Source organism: Scyliorhinus torazame, chromosome 2 (genome assembly GCF_047496885.1).
Source record: "Scyliorhinus torazame isolate Kashiwa2021f chromosome 2, sScyTor2.1, whole genome shotgun sequence".
Lineage (NCBI taxonomy): Eukaryota > Metazoa > Chordata > Chondrichthyes > Carcharhiniformes > Scyliorhinidae > Scyliorhinus > Scyliorhinus torazame.
The window spans coordinates 231557943-231583901 of NC_092708.1; the positions used below are offsets into that span (position 1 = coordinate 231557943).

Below are 25959 nucleotides of genomic sequence, written 5' to 3' on the forward strand. Positions count from 1 at the left end.
CTTCTTGTGGTTGATTTATTTATCTTTTTACAAGTTGCCCTCGGATATTGAACATTATTTTTGAGACGCTTATAATCAGTCAATTTTTTTTCAGTTTGTTTCCATGATTGGGTTTAATTTGGTTGAAATAAATTGCTCCTGGTAAAGGTTTCCCACTAACCCAGTAAGTTGCTATTTACTCAACGTTTGTGTTTTGCTCTGATCTATTGAATTTCAATTATGTGCTGCAAATCTCTCTCGTAAGACTGTTACCATAGTAAATGTATGGTATAAGCAATCAACTCAGCTGATAAAAAGTGGTTGTGCCTTGGAATTATTTGTCTCATTGAAGTGTACGGTTTTACTGAAAAGGTTGGGAACCGCTATCCTAGAGAACATGGACCCACGATAAAAAAAAGTCATAATTTGCATAAAAGTGTGGTATTATTGACATAAGAGAGGATACAAAATGTGAGGAAAGGGAGACTGGTTGTGCACAGGCTGCTTTTAGAATCATAGGATCCCTACAGTGCAGAAAGAGGCCATTTGGCCCATCAAGTCTGCACCAACCCTCCGAAATAGCACCTCACCCGCCCTACCCCTGTAACCCACTTAACCTTGGACACTACGGGGCAATTTAGCATGGCCAATCCAACTAACCTGCACATCTTTGGACTGTGGGAGGAAACCGGAGCACCCAAAGGAAACCCACGCTGACACGGGGAGAAAGTGCAAACTCCACACAGTCTCCCAAGGTCGGAATCGAACCTGGGTCCCGAGCTCTGTGAGCAGTGATGTCTCTTACTCAATGAACATTAAATTTCACCCAAAATTGTAAATTTAAATATTAAAATGTTACGGGGTATATGGTAGCTTGAGACATACACTGGACACTTCCAGTAGTTAATAAAGGGGTTTATTGATGAAAGGCAAAGGCAGGTAATTGATGAACACTATGCAACAGATCTGGTCACATCAGCTCCAGGGTCCACCCTGCCCCGGGGCCCTGCAAACTCCCAACTGACCAGGGTCTGTGCACTCGGGGGCAATTGGTCCCAAACTGGTCACGTGGTCCATCAAGCCCGCCCCTTAAAGGGGCTGCATTACCACATCCTCTCTCACCTCCTTATAACATTCCTTATAACATACCACACAAAAAACTATGTACAGAATTTACAAACATAACAAAGACAACAAAGTCAGTCAGTCTGGAAACCTCTGCAGACCTACACAGCTGCCCCCAGGCTCGGCATCCTTCGAGGAAATCAAGGTATCAGCAGCCACTGGCACTTCATGAGGCACCTTCTGAATGACAGGAGAACTGGTGTCACCAGCTTGCACAGGTGCAGTTGGCTGCGTGGATTCAGGAGTCCTCATCTGCCTTTGGTCAGAAACATACATAGGAGTGTCGACAACACCAGTGGAGTCTGTTGGCACCAAATTGGGAGTTGGCACCCCCGACTCCTCACGAGGCCGACCTTCTTTTCGACAGTCCTTCCATTTACACTGACCACCTATGACAGTGGCCTTGACTGGGCCACAATACGCCCAGCTAACCAGAGCAGCGCCAGCATGAAGTTAGGAGGCAAAATAGGGGACACGATTCAACTACTTGGGAACAAAGTCCCATAGCAATTGCGTTTAGCCACGTGTTTCCCGGCGCTCGCAATGCCGAGAAACACATGGATATACAAAGCGACTCATGTTGTATAAGGGGCCTCAGCGGGGAACGCATGGCCGAGCCCACACATTGCCCGTTTTGTGCACTGAGGAGCTTCGCATGCCAGTGTTCCGATCTCCAAGGCCCCCAAAGTGACCCCCGAGCCCCCCCAGCCTGAATGTACTATGGGGAGGATCGCCGGCCCATCCTTACCTCCCCAACACCCACAAAGGGCACCCCTGGCCCAAGCGCACATGCACAAAACAATATTACCTGGGCACCTTGGAGTGCCAGGTTGACACCCAGGTGGCACTGCCAGTGTTACGGGCCAGCACTGCCCAAGTGTCAGGCTGGCACTGCTAGGGTGTCCAGGTGGGACCAGCAGTACCAGGGCACCACCCTGCCTAAAGGGCGTGCAGTCACCCCCACAAGTACAGTTTTGTCTGGTCCCTATTTGTGGGTACCAGTGCTGAACGGCGCTCGCCTGAGGTCTCCGAAGGGGATGAATCCCAAAGCTTCAGCTACCTCAGGAATCTGCACGTTAGAGTGAGACGAGCTGTCTCACTATAATATGCAGATTTACCAAAAAGATGGACGAGATTTACATCGCAACGTCTTGTGAGATCACGTTGGATCTCGCGAGGCGCTGCGAGCTAGGTATATCCTGGGAGCGGGGTCTCCCGGCTTTTAGCGCCCACACTGCGTGATGACGAGCTGCTTATCGGGCACAACATAACCGTTGGATCGTGCCCAGGGTCTCCTAGCAGAATGACCTGTCACCCCTCTGCACAGCCTGTTGACTTCTCCAGGAGGCCTGACATCTCCACCCTCCTCGCCAAGTTGGAAACACAAGATCCAACCAGATTCTGAGGCAGTGGCCAATGAGCAGCTCAGCTGGTGTGACCCCCCATGGTGGTGTGGGGGGTTTGAGTTATACTGCAAAAAAAATTGACCAATCATTGGCAAAATGGTTTGCCAGACTGTTTCCACATTGCATTCTTGAAGATCTGAACGGCTCTCTCAGTCAAATCGTTAGATGCTGGGTGTTATGGAGTCATCCTAGTGTGTCGAATGCCATTGGTTCGGATGAAAACCTGGAAGTCATTGCCTATAAAAGGAGTGCCATTGTCCGACACAATGGACTATGGAAGTCCATGTATATCGAACACTGGGTCAGGGCATCCTCCGTGGCCGCTGAGGTTGTGGTTCCTGTCTGTCATATAGACTGCTACATAGAGTGGGCATCCACCAGAACTAAAAGATCGTACCCATAAAAGAGCCAACTGGAACGCAGATCCACGAGCGACCTGGCCATTCCAGAGGGTGGAGAGTGGCCGGCGTAGGCAGGGACTGCAGTATTTGACATGGGTGGCACTGTTGTACCAATTGTCCAATGGTTTTATCTATGCCTGGCCACCAGATATAGCTTTGTGCCGGCATCTACGTCTTTGCCCTGGCTGGGAACGATGCAGCTCTTATAAGAGAGGCCCCTGGCTGAAGGTGGAATGACTACTCGTGATCCCCATAAGATCACACTATCCTCGCAGGTTAATTCATCCTGTCGGTAAAATGGGGCTTTAATTACTCAGATCTCTCATAGTGCCACCCAGTCTGTATCATTCTCTTTATTTTTGATAGTATGGGGTCTCTCCGGGACCAGTTATGTATATGTCCAGACGCCACTGGCAGGGTGTCCAGGAAGTTCGAAGCCAATACAATCTCCTGGGATATTGTTGGAGGCTCTTCAGCAGCAGGAGTCGGATCAACACATCTGCATTGGCGATCTGAGCGCCTGGCCGGTGTTGGAAAGCATAATTGTCAGCTGCCAGCAGGAACTCTCAACACTGCACTCTAGCTGAGGCTATTAGTGGTATTGACTTGTCTTCCCTTAAATGTCCCAGTCCTGGCTTATGATTGGTGACTATGTCAAATCCCCAACCAGACACATATTGGTGGAATTTCTTCACACCAAATACAACTGCTAAGTCCCTTTTCTCGATTTAGGCATTGTTCCATTCTGATTCTGAAAGGGCCCCCGAGGCAACATCGATGGAGTGCTCAGAACCATCTCTCATCTTGTGGGATAAAACTACCCATAAAGGACACATCACTGGCGGGATTCTGCGGGAATCGGCGGGGCGGGCAACTCCGGCGCGAAGGAGTGACGTGAACCACTCCGCCATCGGGCCGCCCGAAGGTGAGGAATCCTCCGCACCTTCAGGGGCTAGACCGGCGCCGGAGTGCTTTGCGCCACGCCGGCACGTGCGGAAGGTGCTTGGCGCCACGCCAACCAGCGCCGAAGGGCCTCCGCTGGCCGGCGCGAGTTGGCACATGCGCAGGAGCGCCAGCGTGTGCTGGCGTCATCCCAGCGCCTGCGCAGGGGGGTTCATTTCGCATTGGCCATCGCGGAGGTCCACAGCAGCCGATGCGGAGGAATAAAGTGCCCCCACGGCACAGGCCCGCCCGCGGATCGGTGGGCCCCGATCGTGGACCAGGCCACCGTGGGGGCACCCACCGGGGCCAGATCCCCCCGTGCCCACCCTTGGAGCCAGGTCCCACCGGTAGGTACCTACTCTAATTTACGCTGGCGGGACCAGCCTAAAACGGGCGGCCACTCGGCCCATCGCGTGTTGGAGAATCGCCGGGGGGGGGGGGGGGATGCTGCCAACTGCCCCCGACCGGTGCGGCGCAATTCCCGCCCCCACCCCCGCCAAATCCCCGGCGCCGGAGAATTCGGCAGCCAGCAGGGGCGGGATTCACGCCGCCCCTGCCGATTCTCCGACCTGGATCGGCGTCGGAGAATTCCACCCCACCTGTCAGCACGATCGATTTTCCAGGGCTGAAGTGCTCTTCAGGGGTGGTGACTAGAACATCATTGAGGTAGACCATCAGCTGGGAAATTCCTTGGAAGAGATTTTCTATCGTATGCTGGAAAATTATACAGGAAAATGTGTATTGAAAAAGGCTCTTCTGGAATTCTTCATCCTATTCCAATTGCAGGTACACATGGCTGAGATCCAATTTTGAGCCCCCCCCCCCCCCCCCTCCTCCCTCCCCCAACTTGGCATTGAGATTCTCAATCTGGGGAATCGGGTGCCTATCCACCTGGGAAGCCTGGATAATGGTCAGTTTGTAGTCCCCACAAATCCTTATTGAACACTCCGGTCTGGCTCTAAAAAAGCTGGGTGTTGAATCCGTATTGACATAGATTTTGGATTTGATGCCTTTGATCTGGCCCAGTTCCTTGTGAAAAATATCCTCATACCTCCTCAGGACATCTTGAAGGGATGCCGTTGGAGACTTAAAAAAATTCCTGCCAATTGAGTTTAATCTTCTGTAACTAGTCTTTTCCCACCAGGCTGTGTTTGTGCCCTTCCACGAAAACCAAGGGCAGATCGGTCTCTACATATGTCACTGATGTGTTGACGCTTCCGATGATCAAGGGTTCCCAAGTGTAAGTGGAAAACTTGGTTGTGGTGCTGTTCAAACTTAAAGGTTGAATTCCATCACGGATATACTTTCTCTTTAAAAATATTTTTATTCCAAATTTTCAACATCTTTATGTTTTACAACAGTAATAAACCCACCCAACACATTAAACCCCCACCCATTAAACCTCCCCATCCCTCCTCCCCCCCTTCCCCTTCCATCAATGGTAACCAACTCTCCAAAATGCAAAGTGAGCAAACCCCAACAGTTTTAGAACCCATCATTCGCCCCTCTAAGAGCAAATTTCACCTTCTCCAGGGGTAAAACTCCAGCAGGCCCCCCTGCAAAGCCGAGAAAAAGGGTGGAGCAGCTGACCTCTACCCCAACAAGACCCACTGTGAGCAATCAGCGAGGTGAAGACTGAGACACCTGCCCCCGGCATCCGCCGGCTATTCCGGCTGGTCTGACACCTCGAATATGGGGCGGGATTCTCCTGTCACGCGCCGGGTCGGAGAATCGCCGCGGGGGGAGGGGGGTGGGGGGGGGGGGGGGAAGAGACACAAATCCCGCCACGCCGCTCGGACGCCAGGCCGCCGATTCTCTGTTGACTGGAGAATCGGCGCCAATCGTACCGGAGCGGTCGCCGCGGAGCCGGTCGGGGGCCGTTGAAAGCTGCCCCCCCCCGCGATTCTCCGCGCTTGATGGGCCAAGTGGCCCGCTGGGTTCCGCCGAGTCCCGCCGGCGTCATTTAGGCATGGTCCTACCCGGCGGGACCTCTGTGTTCAGGTTGCGGGGGCTATCCTGGTGGGGGGAGTAGGGGAAGCCGACTCCGGGGGGGCCTCCACGGTGGCCAGGCCCGCAATCGGGGGCAACTGATTGGCGGGTGGGCTCATTCCGTGGGGGCGGGGGGCCTATGTCCCTCTGTGCCAGTCCCCTGTAGGGCTCCGCCATGTTGTCATCGGGCTGCCGCGGAGACGGCTGTGGCGCGCATGCGTGGACCCGCGCCGGCCATGGCGGGCCGCTTTCAGCACCGGAGCAGCACACAGCACTCTGGCGCTGTTCTCGCCCCATGGAAGGGGTGAATGCCTGGACCTGGAGGCCCACTGACGCCGACGTCGCTTGAGCCAGTTTTTACGCCGGCGGCAATACTTGGCTGTGATTTTGGAGAATCCCAGCCATGGTTTCCAGGGACTGGGCTCCACGTCAACATGCAGAGCTGCCGAAATGGTGATGAAAACCGCCCTCCAAAACGTTCCCAGCTTTGGGAAGGGCCAAAACATATGAACATGGTTTGCATGGCCCCTTCCACATCGATCACATACGTCCGCCACCCCCTTGAACAGTCAACTCATCCTTGATGTGTCAGGTGCGCTCTGTACACCACCTTCAGCTGTATCAGCTCCAGCCTCGCACACAAAGTCGAGGCATTCACCCCCCCCCCCAGCACCTCACAGCACAATCCCTCCTCCAGTGCCACCCCCTGCTCCCACTTCGCCTTAACCCCCTCAAAACACATCTTATTTTTAAATAATTTTTAAGAGTACCCAATTCATTTTTTCCAATTAAGGGGCAATTTAGCGTGGCTAATCCACCTTCCTGTACATTTTTTTGGGTTGTGGGGACGAAACCCACGCAAACACAGGGAGAATGTGCAAACTCCACACAGACAGTGACCCAGAGCCGGGATCGAACCTGGGACCTGTAGCCAATTAAAATGGCTAACTCCCGATTTAGAATGGCTAACCCCGGGTTTAAAATGGCGAACGGCAAAGGCTGATGGGAAAATCAGCTAACAGGACTAAAACAAGCAGCTACAGGTGGACTGTGTATTCACCTCTGGAAAGGCCAGACAAGATCGATACCAGGGACCATCAGCACAACAAAACACCAGCCATCTGCATACTAATGAGCAATCCCTGGGAACAATGTGCAACAATTTAGACACACAAAGCCAACTCAGACTTTTCGGCGCCAACAGGAGCCTACACAAAGAGAGGTGAACGATCACCCCAAGACCGCCCATCGATCAAGGAATCGCTCCAGCATTGGAGAATATCGAACCAAGTGATTGGGACAAAGTTCAATCACTTGGAACCAGGTACAGGGTCCGCCCCGAAAGGCGGGAAGCCCCTGGGGACTATAAGAATAGAGTCCAAGTTCAAATCGGCCCTTCCGCTGCTACCCCTTCGGCATCCTCCTGCACCCTTCTGCTTCTTCTTCTGACCGGGTCACTCAGCAACGCAGACCAACGCTTGACAGTGACCGGTCCAGCCATCGCGAAACATCCCGTAAGTCTTACTTCAACGCTCGCAACGAGATAGGCGCTCCTAGCTATCAATCTGTACCAGCTTCGAATCCCGCAGGCTCAGAACCCGAACGAAAGGCCATTCGTTTCCCTGACCTGGTGGGCCATTTCCAAGTATTGGCCTGTTAGTTGTAGGAAGTAGCTTAGACGTAGAATTTATGCATGAGTATTGATTACTGTATATAATAAATGTGCTTTGATTTAACTCTTACTAAGCGGTGTGTTGGATTATTGATCATCACCGACCTGAACCACGTTGGGGTATCAGAAAGATACCTGGCGACTCAAGAGCAAAAGTGATAGAACAGAGCAATTAAACTAAGGCTAAAGTTAGCGACAACAGACCTCGGCACCGTGAGGCAGCAGGGCTAACCCACTGTGCCACCGTGCTGCCCTCCCAAATACATCTGATCCCCGTCCAATATCCTCCCATAAATCACCGAGATGGGATTTGCCGCTTACCCTTCAAACAAATTCAATTGGGGCCGTCTTATTCAATTGGACTGCATTTAATCAATATATCACATGTTCTTCTTCAGAGCTCTTTTCCACTATGTTCTGTGGTGCTTTGAACTGCTATTGCAGTTTTATTTGAATTGGCGCTTTCCAAGTACAGCAACATGCTCGAATGTGACCCCTGCGATGGCATCGGAAACACACTACCGAACATAGCAGGTCTCTTGGGGATGGTTCCCCCCCACAACAATAGCAGTCCACTTCTGACTTGGGTCGATACCCCATCCTTTTCCTGGTCCTTTGACTCAGGTCCATTCCTGAGGACCGTGTATGGTTTTCTGCTGGGCCTGTTGATTTTGCCATGCACCTCACAGCCATACTGCCCCATACTTGATTCACCTCCCCTTCAGCCATGTTTTGGAGCACAGTCGCGTTTTTTTCAGCACACTCCGCACCTGAGCTATCTCAATTGCTTTTTCTAACGTAATCGTGGATTCAGTCAGGGGTTTCTTCTGGATATCGAGGCTTTAGATCCCACAAACCAGTTGGTTGTGCAACATGACACTGAGTGCAGTTCCTCGCTCACAGTGCTCAGCCAGCTGGTGAAGCCTGGCTATGGAAGCTGAGACAGACTCTTCATGGTCCCTCACTGCAGAGTTAAATTCATAATTTGGGAGGATAATCGAGAACCATGGATTGAAGTGTTCTTCGACCAACTTATCTCTGATCAAAGGTCTTTGAGTCGAGTGCCTCTAAGGATGTGAGATTCCTAATTAAATTATACGTTTGGGGCCCGCAAACTGTCATACGTATCACCTTCTGCTTGTCTCGTCCTGTGATATCGATCGAGTAAAAACATTTTTTTTTTTTAAATTTAGAATGCCCAATTTATTTTTCCAATTAAGGGCCAATTTAGCGTGGCCAATCCACCTACCCTGCACATCTTTGGGATGTGGGGGTGAGACTCACCCAGACACAGGGAGAATGTGCAAACGCCACATTGTAGCCACCTGGGTTGGCCACTTCCCGACTTAAAATGGAGATCCGCTAAGAATGCAGGGAAATTCAGTCAACGCAGGAAAAACAGCAGTGCAAAGTTTCCTGTGTATCAGAACTTGCAGGAACCCAGACAGCACTGAAACTAACAACCATCTGCATATTAATGAGCGATTCCCGGGAACAATTGGAAACAGTTAAGGTAAACAAGGCCAAGCCAGACTCCTCGGCGCCAGCAGGAGCCAAGACAAAGGAAGGCCAACGGACACTTAGGAACCGCCCAGCGATCAGGGAACAGCTCCAGTATTGGAGAAATCGATCCAAGTGATCAGAACTTAGTTCAATCAGTTGGAACCAGGTACGGGGTCTGCCCCGAATGGCGCGAAGCCCCTGGGGACTATAAAATAGAGTCCCCAAGTTCAACTTGTTCTTCTTGGCAGGGTCTCTCAGCAGCTCGAAACAATCCTTGACCATGACCTGCCTAGTAGTTGCACCAACCAAGTAAGTCTCCAGTCAACGCACGCCATGAGATAGGCGCTCCTAGCTACCAGTCCATACCAGCTTTGAAGCCTGCAGACTCAGAATCGAATGAAAGGCCATTTGTTTACCTGACCTGGTGGGCTAGTTCCAAAGCTAAGTATAGGCCTTTTAGTGTTAGAGATAGTCTAGTAAGTAGAGTTTTATACATGAGTAGTGATTGACTGTGTATAATAAATGTGTTTTGATTTGAAACGTACTAACTGGTGTATTGAGTTACTGATCAGCACTTGAACTTGAACCTCGTGGTGGTATCATAAAGATACCTGGTGACTCTAGAGCAAAGGTTATAGAGACAGAGCAAATTAAGTAAAGACACAACGAGCAACATTTAAGAGCCAACCAAAAGTTAGCAACAACATGGACAGTGACCCAGGGCCGGGATCGAACCCGTGTCCTCAGTGCCATGAGGCAGCAGTGCTAACCTCTGTGTCACTATGCCACCGCTGATCGAGTAAAGAAATAGCAGAACCGTTCGATGTGCTGACCCCAATCTTCAGCCCCTTGGTCAAAAAACATCCAGTTTACTCATGATAGGCATTTTCACTCACATTTAAATAGTTCCCAACTCTCGTTGGTGCACTGTAGGGATTTTATGATTCTATGATAACAGGACTGATCACTTCGGCTCTGGAGTCCACACTATCCAGGGTATTGCTTCCAGAGCACCCGCGCAAACTCCCCATTGGCCAGGATTCGCATGCTCCGCACGATTGGCTAAGTCACATGGTCTGTCAAGCCCGCCCCCTTAAAAGGGCCACGCCACCACACTGTGTAGTATTAGCACAGAAATGTGTTTACTCAAAACTGGAATGATTGCGGCTGCATTCAAATATCACATAATGGAACTTCATCCTAAGATGCCCTAAGATTTATCGTTTATTTGTCCTGAATTTATACATAAATTAAAATGTTGATTGTCACCCAGATTAGGGTTATAATAAAATGTCCATTTTTTTCTGTAGTTGAAAACCCATGGTAAGACTAATTCGATACCCTGTGATAAATTTGGTCGACATTCACATTAAAACTAACCTTTTTAGTCTTATTTGTCTTTTGGTAGGTGTCTGACAAAGGCTTCTTCACTTCCTTCATTGTTGCTTTAGAGAACAGTTCTTCAAATTCTTCAGCATCTTGGATAGAAGGCTCGTCCAGTGATTCCCAAATAGTTGACATTTGGTCATCTCTGGAAGAATAAGATAAATAAGCATTCACAAAACATTGCATGTACTCAGTAACGAACTTGTACAGCAGTCACACCAATTCAACATAAACATAGCTTAAAATTTAAAGCAAAAAAAATATATCTCTGGGCGGAATTGTATTGCCAGTCGGGAGCGGAAAATGAAGGGAGCCATTCGGAGGTCCACTGACATTAGTGGTACCGGGAGATCCTGCTGGTGAGAGGGAATGTAAATTCCGCCCTATGAGCAACAAGCACATGGGGCTGGATTCTCCAATTTTCAGGCCATAGCCCGATGCCGGCGTGGGAACGGTGGCGTTTTACGACTGAAACATCGGTGCTAAACGGCCACTGATCCTCTGTTTGGTGGGGGGCTAGCAGGCAGGCAGCGTAGAGCACCCGGCTCTCGCTGCCACTAAGGCCGGAGAATTGTCGTGCCTGTGCAACATTGCGCCAGCCGCATGCGGACCCGGCCTGCCAAATAGTGCTCACGACCCCAGACCACCCCCAACTGTGACCCCAGCCTCTGCCAAAGCCCCCACTGCCCGCGGATCGGCTCTCCCCCAACTGTGGTGGCGCTGGACTAAGTCCGCAGCCGCCACGCCAAGTTCCCGACAAATAATAGCATGAGATATCCACACCGTTGGGAACTCGGCCGGTCGGGGACAGGTCACCGGGGAGAGGGCCTCAGGTAACGTCCTGAGGCTGTCGATACTCCTAGAGTACCCGCTTTGGAGGGGGCGGAGCATCGCAAAAACGGCACCGCCCCCGATTTCGGCGGCATCATTGATTCTCCGGCTGATCGCTGAACACAATTTTGGTGTCGGCGACTGGCGAATCCTGCCCAAGATCTTTAAATAATCACCCATTTTGCTTTGTAAAGAAACATTTGTCATGGATCCTGGAGGTTAAGCTCAGTAAATTGTATAAGGCAGTCAGCAGGACAATCTATAAACTATTTTATTTTATTTATGCCTGAGGTACACAAACCTGCAAATGGGTGAGGCCTAGACTATTTTAGAAGTTGAAAAGACTTTGAGCCCTCCAATATGGCAGGCAGGATGTGCACCCTCATTACAGGCTGGAATTGTTCCACCGACCATATTGGTAAAGGCCAAACCATCAGCATGCAGCACAGGCCCCTTAAACAGGAGTTAGCCCCTTATCTGGACAAATAAGCAGCTTCAACACCTGTCTCACCCACTTCCCAGTCTGATCATGCACCACACACCCCAAGCCCACCCCACATCCTCGTCCATGGGCCACTGCTACTTTACCGCAACCTGATCTTTATTTACACATTGTCAGCAGTTCTATTCATCTTGCTGGCTCCATGAAATCAATGCTCAATATTGGGGGGCACCCCAGGCCTCATCCTTCAGGTTCAGTGATTATACCCTCTGCCCTCCCACGGGCCCACCAACTATGGACACTCCCGAATAGTCAGACCACAATGTCTACAAGTACACTGCTGTGTAACAAAAACAGTGTCAAATATCCTGAGCAATATACTTACAACAAACCGGACCAAACTAAAAGTGTTTCTAGATTGTCCTGCTGGCTGCCTTATCCAATTTATTGCTGTAATCTGTCAGCAGAGGTAGAGGGGGATGGGCAGGCACCTCCCACGGTCCAGAATCTTGGGCTCAGCTATTTTTAATATTGTCTGGTTGAACAGAGATTTACGCCCATCTGCAAAAGGCCGGAAAAACGACTGTAATTCCGGAAAAGTTAGAGGGGAAAAGCAGTGAAAGATGTGTTTAGTCCTGACTTAAGGACAGACTGTGTATTAAAGGGATATCGTCTGTAAATAGTAGCACAGTGGTTAGCACTGTTGCTTCACAGCACCAGGGACCCAGATTCGATTCCCGGCTTGGGCCACTGTCTGTGCAGCGTCTGCACATTTTCCCCGTGTCTGCGTGGGTTTCCTTCGGGTGCTCTGGTTTCCTCCCACACTCCAAAGATGTGCTGGTTAGTTCCGAAAGACGTGCTTGTTCGGTGAATTGGACATTATGAATTGTCCCTCTGTTACCCGAACAAGCGCCAGAGTGTGGTGACTAGGGGATTTTCACAGTAACTTCATTGCAGTGTTAATGTAAACCTACTTGTGACACTAATAAAGATTGTTATTATTAAAAAATAGGTTTGACAATAATTAACAGGAGAAATGCAGGAGCAGATTTTTCAGACTGTGACTTCAAGGTAAGGCAGGGATGCAATTTTGGGGGATAAGGGAAGAAATGCTTGAAAACAGTATAGCTCAAGTGGTTTGGAAGGAGGTGGCATTGGTAATAAGGGGGTCAGGGCCGCATTGTAGAGCTCCTGCCATCATGAAGCCATCCAATGATGATGCTGATCATGAGAAGAGTGCAGGGCCGAGAGAGAAGGTCAAATAATAATGGTGTCACGTCAACTCCCACCAAACTCTTTATTAAGGAAAAGCATCCATAGTCACATAATGACTGCTTATTCAAGGGAACTAAAGTGTGTGGTTTGACACTGGGAGCATTTATTACCACATATGTGCTGTTGGTGACCTTAAAATCTGATTAAAAACTAGCATTCATTAATGGTGGAATCGATGAGATTTAGAGTTGGAAGTGTTATACTTTTCCAACCCCATAATTTGGATAACTGCGCAAAGTAGAGTGTTAGAATCTAAGCTCTAACTTGTGACAGTGAAAAAGAGGATTGATAGTTCATGTAAGCAGAAAGTGCAGAATGAGGAAAGGTATTTTAGCAACACCAAGGCTCCTTCTTCAGCCATGATCTTATTAAATGGCTCGAGGGGTCTGAGTGGCTTACACCAGCATTTAATTTATTTTTCTTCCATTGGACAATGTATAATCGATCCTATACAGATCTACATCCATCCATTCTTTCTAAATGAAAATTATGCGTAAATATGCCAATAAATATCTTTTCAGGATATTTACCTTCCTAGACATCTGCACTAATTAACCCTCATCTGCTAACCTCCACAGAAATCCACCACACCTATCCCAACAGCATTTGGTGTCTTGCATAATATTTGTATCTTCTGTGACCTAACTTCCAATTTCTTTTTTAAACAGATACAAACTTGCATTTTTTGAAGCAGTTAATTAATACAGCACTAACTACTTTTGCTGACAGTATCTTCCACCTTTCTGAGGGGGAGATGAAATGTTCTAATCACAATTTTAAGTGTGTTTCTTAGTGTTATTAGGAAATGCAGTACTTGTTACATCAAGATTTTTGCAGCGAACTATCACATTTGAATCGAAATACAACAGTTAAATAAAAAAAGTTTTATTTTGTCGGGTTAGATTGTTTTCAGAGTCCAGATAGTCCCAAGTGTTATATATTTTATACCATGGATCTGTGCATAGATGGCACTGGTTTATATTTGTGCAACAGGTTTTATTCACAGTGCTTCTAAAATGTCGACTTCATGCTTCTAGATCTAGCTCCCGTCTCTTTCTCCAGTTTGTGTTGTTTTCTCTGAATCAACACCCAGTCTGAACCAATCGAGCACAATGAGCATTATAGATACCCTACAGTGCAGAAGGAGGCTACTCAACCCATTGAATCTGCACCGAACCTTTGAAAGAGCACTCTACCCATGTCCACTCCCCCTCCCACCCTGCCCTATCCCATAACCCCATAACCTAACCTGCACATCCCTGGACACTAAGGGGCAATTTATCATGGCCAATCCTCTTAATCTGTACATCTTTGGATTGTGGGAGGAAACCAGAGGACCCGGAGGAAACCCACACAGAGAGAACTTGCAAACTCCACACAGAGAGTGACCCAAGGCCGGAATTGAACCCGGGTCAATGCTGCTGTGAGGCAGCAGTGCTAACCACTGTGCCACCATGCTGCCAACAGTCAACAGACTCACATAATCAAACACAGAATAATTCAACACCATGGCAAGAATTTTCTGTTGCTGCCTGCTGCCAGGAAATCCAGGCCCACATTTTACATGCTCCTAGCAAGGTAGGAGTTACCGGAATGAAAATTCTAGCATGGCATTTTTTATATTCTGAAAAATATTCTTCATCATTCTCAAATTCAATCTTATGCTTCAAATGCAGACATTCAATGTTATTTGCATTCTTCAGGCACATTTAGAAAGGAAGCAAGCAATTCAAAAATCGCGAGCTTTCAAAGACGAAAGTTGGACCTTTCCGTTAATCCACTGGCAATGGGGGAAAATCCAGACACAATTTCAATGGCCTGGGGGAAAATTCCTGCACATTTTGCAGAGATGTTGGTGAATGCCAAGAAATGTTATTAAGGTGTGAAGATCTGGGCCTGTGCAGCACCCTAACCCTCTGTTCCAGAAGTAGTGATGGGTAGATGGTGCTTCATAACATCTGCAAGGTGGACAGCACTCTGACACTCAAGGGCACTATCGTTGAACATCAGTGATACAAGGTACCTGACAGGTGCTGGGAATCACAGGCAACTTTGTGTATAGTAACTGCAGAGCTTGAACACAGGTCAACCCGAGGAGAGCTGCACTCCTACAGTACCATAGACGATCCAAGTATTCATATCACAAAGTGTTTTCTCTTAACATGACTACATGTGCATGTCTGCCCACGACAAAGCCCTTAAAGCTCTTTTATTATTCCCATACCTCTTAACACTCTAGCAAGGCGCACAAATTGATTGCAATTTTCAACTGAAACCCTTAAAAGTTTGGCATATTTGAAATACTTCACACAGCCCAGCTGCATAATGCTTGGTCACTTCTGATGTGTAAGATGAACAAAACATGTCTTTCTTTGCAGAAGAATCATTTAGATCCAAAAAGTCAACCCTGTTTCTCCCCACAGCTGCTGCCAGATCTCCTGAGTTTATCCAGCATTTTTCTCTGCGTATTCATTCAACGTACAGGTGGCCATAAAAACCGGCATGTCTACTCTGCTGGTGCAAGTGCTGAATGCCATCTGTTGGTGAACTCCACTCCTGACTCAATAGGGTGTTTAGGTTCATGGTTAGCCTTCCGGGTCTAATTGGAATTATGGATGCATCTCGAGTGTGGATCAGAAGTGGGGATGGGAGGGCTGGGTGGAGCAGGGTGGAGCGTGCTGAAATAAAGATTCTTATGGTGCATGATGGAAACAGCAATCCTGCGGTTAATCACACAAAACCACATTGATTGCTTTAAGGAGCATTTAAACTTAGACTGTAACCTAAAGCAACGCAATAAGACAGGAAACAGACAAAATGGCCCTTGCCTAGTTTCTCAGCCTACACTGTCTTTACACAACCATATGCGCTGACCAGAACCGTTCCTTTTAAATTGTTGTCGGAAACCAAACAGTGCTACGTACCTCAGCTTCAATTTGAAATGACATTTGGTTGAAATTGACAAATGTGATATTAGTTCACACATATTACAAAAGCGCACAGCATGATTTTAACAAACACAAATTGGTGCATTCTCTTCCCAAATTGATTTAAATCATGCCCAATAAAACTAGTTTTCAGACAGCTCTTAGCAAAGATATTGGGTGCAATTCTACCACTGCATTGCGCCCGGCGCCAATCTGTGTGCGCTAGGTGCATCACGGGAGAGGCCCAAAAGGGGCTTTGCGCCGAGCCCAAAACCGTACCAGAGTCACCTGACCCTCGGTGCTCGGCGCACTCTGAGTCATGCACTCGCTGGACACGATCTGGATAATAATATTTAAATGAGCCATTAGGTCCAGCATTTAGCTGAGGTAGCATCCTCCTAGCGTGCGGGAGCCACCAGGTGAGGCCTCCCCAAGCAGAGACCAAGCATGATTGCCACTCCAGGAGTCTCTGAGGGTGTTGCAGCCCCCCCCAGGTGGGCAGGAGAGGACAGGGTAGTACTGTGGCACTCCTGCTGGCACCCGGCAGTGCCAACTGGGCATCCTGGTAGTGCCAACAGGCACTGCCATGGTTCCTCGTTGGCACTGCCAGGGTGCCATGGGGGGTGTTCTGGTGCCAGGGTGCCCAGATGCCATGCTGGCACTGCCAGGGATTGTGGCTTGATGGGGGTCATGTCCATGAAATGAGGTTCAGGGAGTGAAGGAGGGTACAAAGGGGCTTCATATCGGTTGTGGGGGGCATGAAACGGAGGGTTCTCCCAAATTGACTTTTAGTCATCTCTTGGGTGAATTGCGCCCATACTAACTGAATATACTTTGGCCAGCATAAGTTTAAAACTTGTAATGAATTGTAAGTGTAGTATCTTTTCAGCTATTTTTGAACGGTGCCTAATTCATCATTATAGGGTGAAATGTTGAATGTTCTGAAATCTTTCTCTTCCTCAATAATCATGATTGGCTGTGCTTGTGTTTTATGACGATGCTACTTTATAATTAGGTACAGATGACAACATTCCAAAATAAATCAGGATTAAAGCTTGCTTCGTGAACCCTACCGACAATCTTATGAATTCACAACTTCATGTTAACATCCAACATTGTCATCACGTTTATTATCAAGATATCTGCGCACCAGCATCAAGGCTGAATTCCTTCTGCATATTGGGATACAGCTTCTGTGTTGGGTGTGATTGACAATCTGGGCACAGAATGCATCTAAATTTCACGAGTTTCGAGAATTTCTTCTGATGCTACTTTAAGAAAGCTATGAAACCATGTGCTCAAAATGAATGAATTGAAGAATTTCACTGCAGCAAATTGCTGTTGACAGGGAGAAATTGGTACATAGAGTAAGTACTCTATGTTGATAAATGTGGGGGTGTTTTAAAACATAAATTCTCCTTTGGTATTTGCATTTCCCTTTTTTCTGCATCTGCCACTGCTTTTAAAATAGAATAGAATAGCTTTAATTCAAATTCTCTTACTTGGTAGCAGACCTGATTTCAGGCCAACATAGTGGATCCTTGAGCGCATTAAGCCACCTGGTTATACCCACAGTGATCAGTATTTTACCTTTCATTATCAGATCATTACATTTCACTCACTATTTTAAAGAACTTCTGAAGGGATAAGAATCCTCTGAGCAACATTGTAGGCAGCTGAATAGCTCGTTGGTGAGCTCCAACTATAATGTATGAAATTATGAGGGGCATAGATAGAGTAGACGCAAAGAAACTTTTTCCCTTAGTGGAGGGATCAATGACCAGGGGGCATAGATTTAAGGTAAGGGGCAGGAGGTTTCGAGAGGGTGTGAGAAAAAAGCTTTTTCACCCAGAGGTTGGTGGGAGTCTGGGAGCTCGCTGCCGGAAAGGGTGGTGGAGGTAGGGACCCTCATAACATTTAAGAAATATTTAGATGTGCATTCAAGCCTATGAGCCAAGTGCTGTGAAATAGGATTAGAATAGATCGCTGGTTGATTTTGATCGGCACACACACAATGGGCTGAAGGGCTTTTTCTCCGCTGTAGACCTCTATGACTCGATAACTAACATTCCATATGACTCAATTCGACCTTTCCTTCAAATTAACAAAAATAGTTCTTGTCCCACGCTTCGTTTGCTATTCAACTAGCCATTCAATTATAGGGTTATTTAATTTAGTTTATTATTAAGACAGTAGGCGGAATTTCCCCACAGGGCGGCACAGTTGTTAGCACTGCTGCCTCACAGTGCCAGGGACCCAGGTTCAATTCTGTCCTTGGGTGACTGTCTGTGTGGAGTATGCACATTCTCCCCATGTCTGCGTGGGTTTCCTCCGAGTGCTCCAGTTTCTTGCCACAGGTCTGGATAGCTGGATAGTTGGATTGGCCATGCTAAAATTGCCCCTTAGTGTCCAAAGATTAGGTGGGGCAAGGGTGAGGCCATGAGCCTTGGAGGGTGCTCTTTCAGAGGGTCAGTGCAGACTTGATGGGCTGAATGGCCTCCTTCTGCACTGTAAATTCTATGATTCACTCCTGCCAGTCAATGGACATTTAAACAGCTCAACACATTTTCCCACCCTGCCCCCACCATGACGGGATGATAAATTTCCACCCTATGTCACTGATATTACTATCAGGACAACATAGGTATCTGTAATGGACAATGGATTTGCAATGCCAGTTTTATAATCAGGCAGCAAATTAAAATCTTCTCTATATTGCTGAGAATAATATATTATTCTCACCGCTTTTACGAAACCCTAGGATTTGTGGAGCTTCCCAACTGAGAATTGAGCCACCACAAAGCTTCATTGAGTAATCAATGTGTCTGAGGAGCATTTATAACATCCCCATCTAATTTTCTTCCTGAATGTCCAAACACTGCCCAAGGAATAAAAACAGAAAATGCTGGAAATACTCAGCAGGTCTGGCGGCATCTGTAGAGAGAGGTTTTGTGTTGAATATGACTCTAAGAGTTATAAAACGTTTGCCCGCCTCAGATACTTCCAGACCCGTTGAGTATTCCGAGCACTTTTTGTGCCTATTTCAGAGTTCCGGCATCCACAGTAATTCACTTTTATTGTAGTTCACAAGGGTAATGTGCCTTAAGTCAGAATCTCTTCTCAGAAGTGCCCCTGCTGTCTAAACTGAGGGCTGGTTTAGCTCAGTGGGCTAGACAGCTGGTTTGTGATGCAGAACAAGGCCAGCAGCGCGGGTTCAATTCCCGTACCGGCTTCCCCGAACAGGCGCAGCAATGTGGCGAGTAGGGGCTTTTCAGAGTAACTTCATACTTGTGACAATTAAAGGTTAATATTATTATTGGGCAACTGAAGGAAAGAATAATGTTGCTGCCGATATTGCTTAGCTGGTACACAGGAGAAAATGAAACCTCTGTAAACTTCAACTTCATTGAAATCGGGTAAATATTCCGGGCCTACCCGCCACGGGAGGACGGAAAATTTGACAAAACATTTGAATGTCCGTTGAGCTGGGGCAGGAATTTATGATCTTGGGGTGGGCGTGACCGGATAATCCCACCCGTAAACATCTCAAATGTGTAATGGGGTTTCTAGACCCTCAACAGCGCGCCATAGTTTTGATCCATCTGACAAATTGGTTAGATACACTGTCAATTAAACAGTGCAGTTTTGCTCATATTAGAGTCCTGGCTGCAAATGGTTGCTGCGTAATCCACGTTCTTGGAATGGCTGAAACATAGATTGGGGCATTTCTCAAAAATGGAGTCTGAGAAAAGAGGGGTGAAGAAGCCAGTATAATTGAAGCCGATCATCAGAACATTTTTAATTGCTTTTAAAAAACAGACAAGGATTGAAAAAAAAAAATTAAGATTCAGAAGAGTTAGGGTACTTCAAAAAAGGCGAAGAAATTTGAAATCGTGACAGTGAGTTACACAGTAAAATGTACATTGGCCTTTAGACTTGAGAGACTGACAGGAATGAGGCATGGTCTTGACTTACTATGGCAAAAGGCCAAGCCCATCCAATTTCAAAACATTACTGTCGCCACTGCAAGGATGGATTTGTGATTATTTCCAGAAGGTAGACGTTGCGGCCAGGATAGGGGAATCCAAATTGCTTCCAAGATTGTGTCGGGTTACAGGTTAAAATACCATAAAATATTGCTTATGTTGTTATATTTTAATATTGCGGATGAAAAATAACAGAACACAATTATTTGTGTTTTGTAACATGCATCAGTGCCGTGCTGAGAAAGCAAAGTTTTGTCCATATCTTTTTATCCAGTCACTCAAACATTTATTATAGTTAATGCCTTGGGCATTCAGAGTTAGCCTGGAGTTAATAAAATTAACACTGTTTTGATAAAAGGTGAACTTGTCGAGAAAAAAAAACTTGTGTTAGCACTCAAAGAGTAAGTGCGTAGCCCACTAAACAAACACTGTTTGATTTATTGCGATTGTATCATCAGTTTAAAATTAAAGAATAAAATGTTTGTAAAAATTGAATCTCAGTTTTTTTCCAACTTACACAAAGTTGATTATTACAGTGTAATCTTTTGCTATCATGTGATCAGTAAGCTGACAGAGCAGAGCACTTGCCAATTACAGAACCTCACCTGACTTTCACTTCAACAGGAGGGCACTGCCAAATATTGCCAAAATACTGCCAGAATGCTGGTAAATATTGCCAAGGTGGGAAAGGTGACAATTTCACATTTCCCTTTCCATCTCATTCACAATTAGCTGCCATTGAATGAATTTAGCAAATTCAAGTTGTAATTGTAAATGTAGCTCTAATTTGTTATATGAATGGAACAGCGCTAAAACATACAAACAGGAATAATTATCATTTATTTACAGTACCTGGAATCTTTTATCTGGATTCTTGTCCAATACAAGGGTTTCATTGGGCGAGTTGGTTCAACTATAGGTTTCCTTGCTTGTCTCTCTGTGGATAAACTTGGATTAGGAAAAGATGAATTTCCAGCAACTCCAAATGGCGGGGGTAGAGACGGAAGGCCACAGCCTGGGAAAGGAGGAGGAGGAGGAGGTCCAAAGCCTGGGAGAGGAGGAGGAGGAGGAGGTCCAAAGCCTGGGAGAGGGGGAGGAGGAGGAGGTCCAAAACCTGGGAAAGGAGGTGGAGGTGGAGGGACACAGCCTGGGAGAGGAGGCGGAGGAGGAGGTCCAAAGCCTGGCAGAGGAGGTGGAGGTGGAGGTCCAAAGCCTGGCAGAGGAGGCGGAGGTGGAGGTACACATCCTGGGAGAGGAGGCGGAGGAGGAGGTCCAGAATCTGGGAGAGGAGGCGGTGGTGGAGGTCCAGAACCTGGGAGAAGAGTCGCAGAACATTGAGACTGATCTGAAAGTGGTGGTGATAAAGCAGGAGCTGGAACAGGCTGAGAGTTTGATTCTTGTGAAGTTGAGGGTTGTGAGGATGATAAAGCTTCTCCTTTTATAGTGTGCAGAGAATGAGCTGACTGGCCATTCAAGTTCAAGGATGCAAGATTCAGCTTTCCTGGACTAGTCAGATTGCTTTTGGCTATTTTGCCATCATCTTGAATGTGGATGAATGTTTCTCTGTCAGTTTGAATGCAAACATTGCGAAATGTTTTTGGCACAAGTCCATCTGCAGTGGAAACAGCAACATCTCTTGTTTCAGATTTGCCGTCTTTTGTTTTATTTTCCAACGCATTTTTCAATTGTGCAGCAGTTTCTTCAAGTTTAGCGATTGCTTCAGCATGTTCCCCACGGATATGGAAAAGTTTCAACTCAAAATCATGCTGTTGAGAAACAGTATACAAATTAACATTCAGTAAACACACCTATCTAAGCAAATCATGATTTTTTTTTGTTATCCTTTAGAGATTTTCTACATATGATCGTACAAGCATTTTCTCATGTTTATTATTAAGTTTTTCATTTGGGTCACAAAATTGTCCTCAATATATTGTTACTGGGGTCAAAGCATGAGTTCTGCTCAGTGTGGTGACCCGGAACCAGATTCATAGGACAGGGCTCATTAACAAATGCCAGGCAAACTCCTGACGGTATTGATGTTAGGCTATGACCTGAATGCGACAGTCATTCAGCCAATGCAGCACCAGAATTGAAGGAGGCAGCATTGACAGAAATAGAAATGGCACAAGATTTTAGGATTGAAAATCTGGTGGTGGAACGCACTGTTCCATTTTCTTCTTCCTCCACCTGCGATACTACCCAATTTAAAATGATTGAGGTGCAATAAAACCTCGGCCTACATATTTCACCTCATAATTCATATTATTCAACCTTGCAATTTAGCTTCTGACTGATTTCTGACTGTATTTAAAGTAGTGTGCCCAGATAGTGGCTAAATAATAGGCTTAAATGAAATACATCTTATCTTAATATTTAAATAATGCTATCATACTACTAAAGACCAGTCACTTAAAATTTGGCAGAGGCTCTATAGGGTCTCCCGCTGTACCTCCAGTGGAGTTTCCAGGAAAATGATACATATCCAGTTATGCTGTGTTGTCATCTTGATTGGAATATTCTTCACTATATTACAAGCAGCAAAATTTCTATCTGGCCCTTAAAGATCAAAGTTCAGGCCAGGGCCTGCAATGTTCCAAATAATACCCACTGCTGCTCTTCAGCCAGGATCCAACACCGTATTTATACTGGTATGCTACTTGAATGGAGGTGTGAAGGTGCAAGTGCCGATACAGGCCCCACTGATAGAATCCAAGCCGTATCCTTGACTAACTCAGTTTTATCCCCTCACCCCCCCCGCCCCAACGTTGTACAAAATCTGCAGGACTCATCCCTGAAGGACAATGACAGATGTGCTCCCAGCTTCATTGCTGGCTTCAGTACACAAGGAATGGGAAGCTCAAATATATATTCAAAGCATTTCAGCATTGCCTACCCCTGCGTATTGTTATGGGCCAGGGTTTAGAGAACCCCAAAGTGTATCATGGAGTTCACCTGACCCAAAACTTTTAATAGATTGTGGTATGGGGAGCACACGGCCCACTCTCCAGGTGTGGTAGAGCAGAAATTGAAAAGTATTTTTGATAGCAAAACATGGTTTATTCTATGAACTCAAGTTAACCTTTTGAAAACATAGAGTGAACATCTTAGCAACCATTAATTCAAATACAACCCCCAAAGAATACAACATTAAGTAATCCTTTAAGCTTTCCTTTTAACATCCATAAGACTGAAAACACCTTTTACCAGAAGCACATCAGGTGAAAGTCACTATTGTTATTAGTTTTAAATCACCAGGATCGATTTACAGTCTTTAGATTACAGAGAGAGACTGTAATACACCTTCTGGCTGTGGCTGCAGCTATCCAGCTCTGAAAACGAAACTAAAACACAGCCTGCAGCAAACAGACTAAAACAAAAGTAAAAAGCTGAAAGACAGCCCAATTCCACCCACTCTCTGACATCACTGCAGTAATAAACACCCATTTCTTAAAGGTATTCTCACTACAGATCCTTATATACACACCCATTTATAAACACCCATTTCTTAAATTTCTTATGACACCTCCCCGCCCCAAAAAAAGAAACCATCAACTTCAAGATGGTTTCATTTTTCACCTTTTCACGATCCTTTAAGAAATGCACACAGTAAATTTCCTTTTTTGTTTTAAAAAAAACAACACGCAAACAGGTATAATAATATAGTCCATTTTTTCCCGTTCTTCTTCCAACTGAAATCTTTCTCGATTGACAGTCTCTTTGAACAAGAAGGTCTCTGCACGATCCGACCATTTCTCTATGCCTCGGCATGTCTCTTTAAAGTCAGATACTTTAGTTCAATCTGATCACAGAGTCCCTTGTAATTCTCCAACACAGGAGCATTGGTTATCACAGCTTTCAGGCTGTCAAATGCCTGTTGAAAGTCCGCTGTCCACTGAAATGTTTGACGTTTCTTCAGCAAGTCCATCAGTGGAGCAATCATGCTACAAAACGTTTGCACAAATGTTCAATCAAATCCACTCATGCCAAGAACTCGCATTAATTTCCTTTGTCTTGAGGGTATCGGAAACTCCTCAAGAAAAGTGACTTGGGTTTTTCCAAATTCACTTTCGGCTAGGTTTATCACCAAACCTGCCTCCTGAAGTCGATCGAATAACTCCATCAGATGTTTCAAATGTTCTGTCCATGTCTGGCTGAAAATTATCAGATCATCAATGTATAGCACACAATTGGGTAATCCTGAAACAACTTTGTTAGTTAACCGTTGAAATGTGGCTGGGGCGTTTTTCATGCCAAATGGCATAACTTTGAATCGGTATATAGCTCTTTCAGCTCAGTCCGTTTTTCCTCTGGAAGGTAACTCAACAATTTATCCCAATTTTTAAGAACAAAGGGGCTGGTTTAGCACAGGGGTAAAGCGCTGGCTTTTAAAGCAGACCAAGGAAGGTCAGCAGCACGGTTCAATTCCCGTACCAGCCTCCCTGAACAGGCACCGGAATGTGGCAACTAGGGGCTTTTCACAGTAACTTCATTTGAAGCCCACATGTGACAATAAGCGATTTTCATTGATAGTTACATGGGTAAGATGGGTATAGAGGGTTATGGGCCAAGTGCGGGCAAATGGGACTAGCTTACTGGTAAAAACTGGGCGGTATGGACTGGTTGGGCCGAACGGCTTGTTTCCATGCTGTAAACTTCTATGATTCTATGATCCTCATTTTCCAATTTAATTTGAGGTATGTCAAATTCACAGTCATCTGGATTTGGTTCGTCATTTTGAGTTAGAATCATTAAAACCTCCTCCTTTTTCTCTCCTTCCCCAAAGTACCTTTTAAGCATATTCACATGACACACTCGGTGAGTTTTCTTTCTATCTGGTGTTTTTACCACATAATTCACCTCACTTAATTTCCTTTCAGTCTGATAAGGTCCACAAAACCTAGCTTTTAAAGGTTCACCTACCACTGGTAACAACATTAAAACTTTATCTCCACTGGCAAAACTACAAACTTTTGATTTCTTGTCCGCGACCCGTTTCATCACATTTTGTGCAACTTTCAAATGTCGTCGAGCCAATTCACCTGCTCTACTTAATGGTTCCCTAAAATTTGACACGTGATCCAATAATGTAATTTCCATTTTCTCACTCACCAATTTTTCCTTAATCAATTTAAGTGGTCCTCTTAACTCATGACAAAACATTAGTTCAAAAGGACGGAATTTGGTTGACTCATTAGGTGCATCCCTAATTGAAAACAGTACGAATGGAATTCCTTTATCCCAATCCTCTGGATAATCGTGACAATAAGCCCTCAACATTGTCTTTAATGTCTGATGCCACCTTTCTAACGCTCCCTGCAATTCTGGATAGTACGCAGTTGATTTAAATTGTTTTATTCCTAAGCTATCCATAATTCTTTGAATAACCTTGAGGTAAAATTTGATCCTTGATCCGATTGTATTTCTGTGGGTAGTCCATACCTAGTAAAGAAATTAAGTAACTCCTCCACAATCTTTTTGGCTGTAATATTACGTATTGGAATGGCCTCTGGAAACCTAGTAGACACATCCATTATAGTCAAAAGATGGTGATTCCCACTTTTTGTTTTAGAAAGCGGTCCTACGCAATCAATTAGAACCCTTGTAAAAGGTTCCTCAAATGCTGGAATGGGTATTAAGGGCGCTGGTTTTATCACTGCTTGAGGTTTCCCTATCACTTGACATGTGTGACATGATTGACAAAATTTAACTACATCTTAATGTAGTCCAGGCCAATAAAAATGTTTCTGGATTTTAGCTTGAGTTTTCCTTATTCCCAAATGACCTCCCACTGGTACCACATGTGCAACTCGCAACACCTCCTTTCTATTCCCTACCGGCAATACTACTTGATGAACTTGATGGGCAGCACGGTAGCATTGTGGATAGCACAATTGCTTCACAGCTCCAGGGTCGCAGGTTCGATTCCGGCTTGGGTCACTGTCTGTGCGGAGTCTGCACATCCTCCCCTTGTGTGCGTGGGTTTCCTCTGGGTGCTCTGGTTTCCTCCCACAGTCCAAAGATGTGCAGGTTAGGTGGATTGGCCATGATAAATTGCCATTAGTGTCCAAAATTGCCCTCAGTGTTGAGTGGGG

The 25959-nt window shown here is 46.2% G+C and overlaps 1 protein-coding gene across 1 annotated transcript in view; it reads right to left on the reverse strand.

Annotated features, from left to right (window-relative positions):
* Positions 1–25959, reverse strand: part of fmn1 (formin 1) — a 639512-nt gene that overhangs the window by 314923 nt on the left and 298630 nt on the right. Inside the window, 2 exon segments of the mRNA XM_072484913.1 lie at positions 10398–10548; positions 20717–21630. Coding sequence (XP_072341014.1) covers positions 10398–10548; positions 20717–21630 — 1065 coding nt within the window.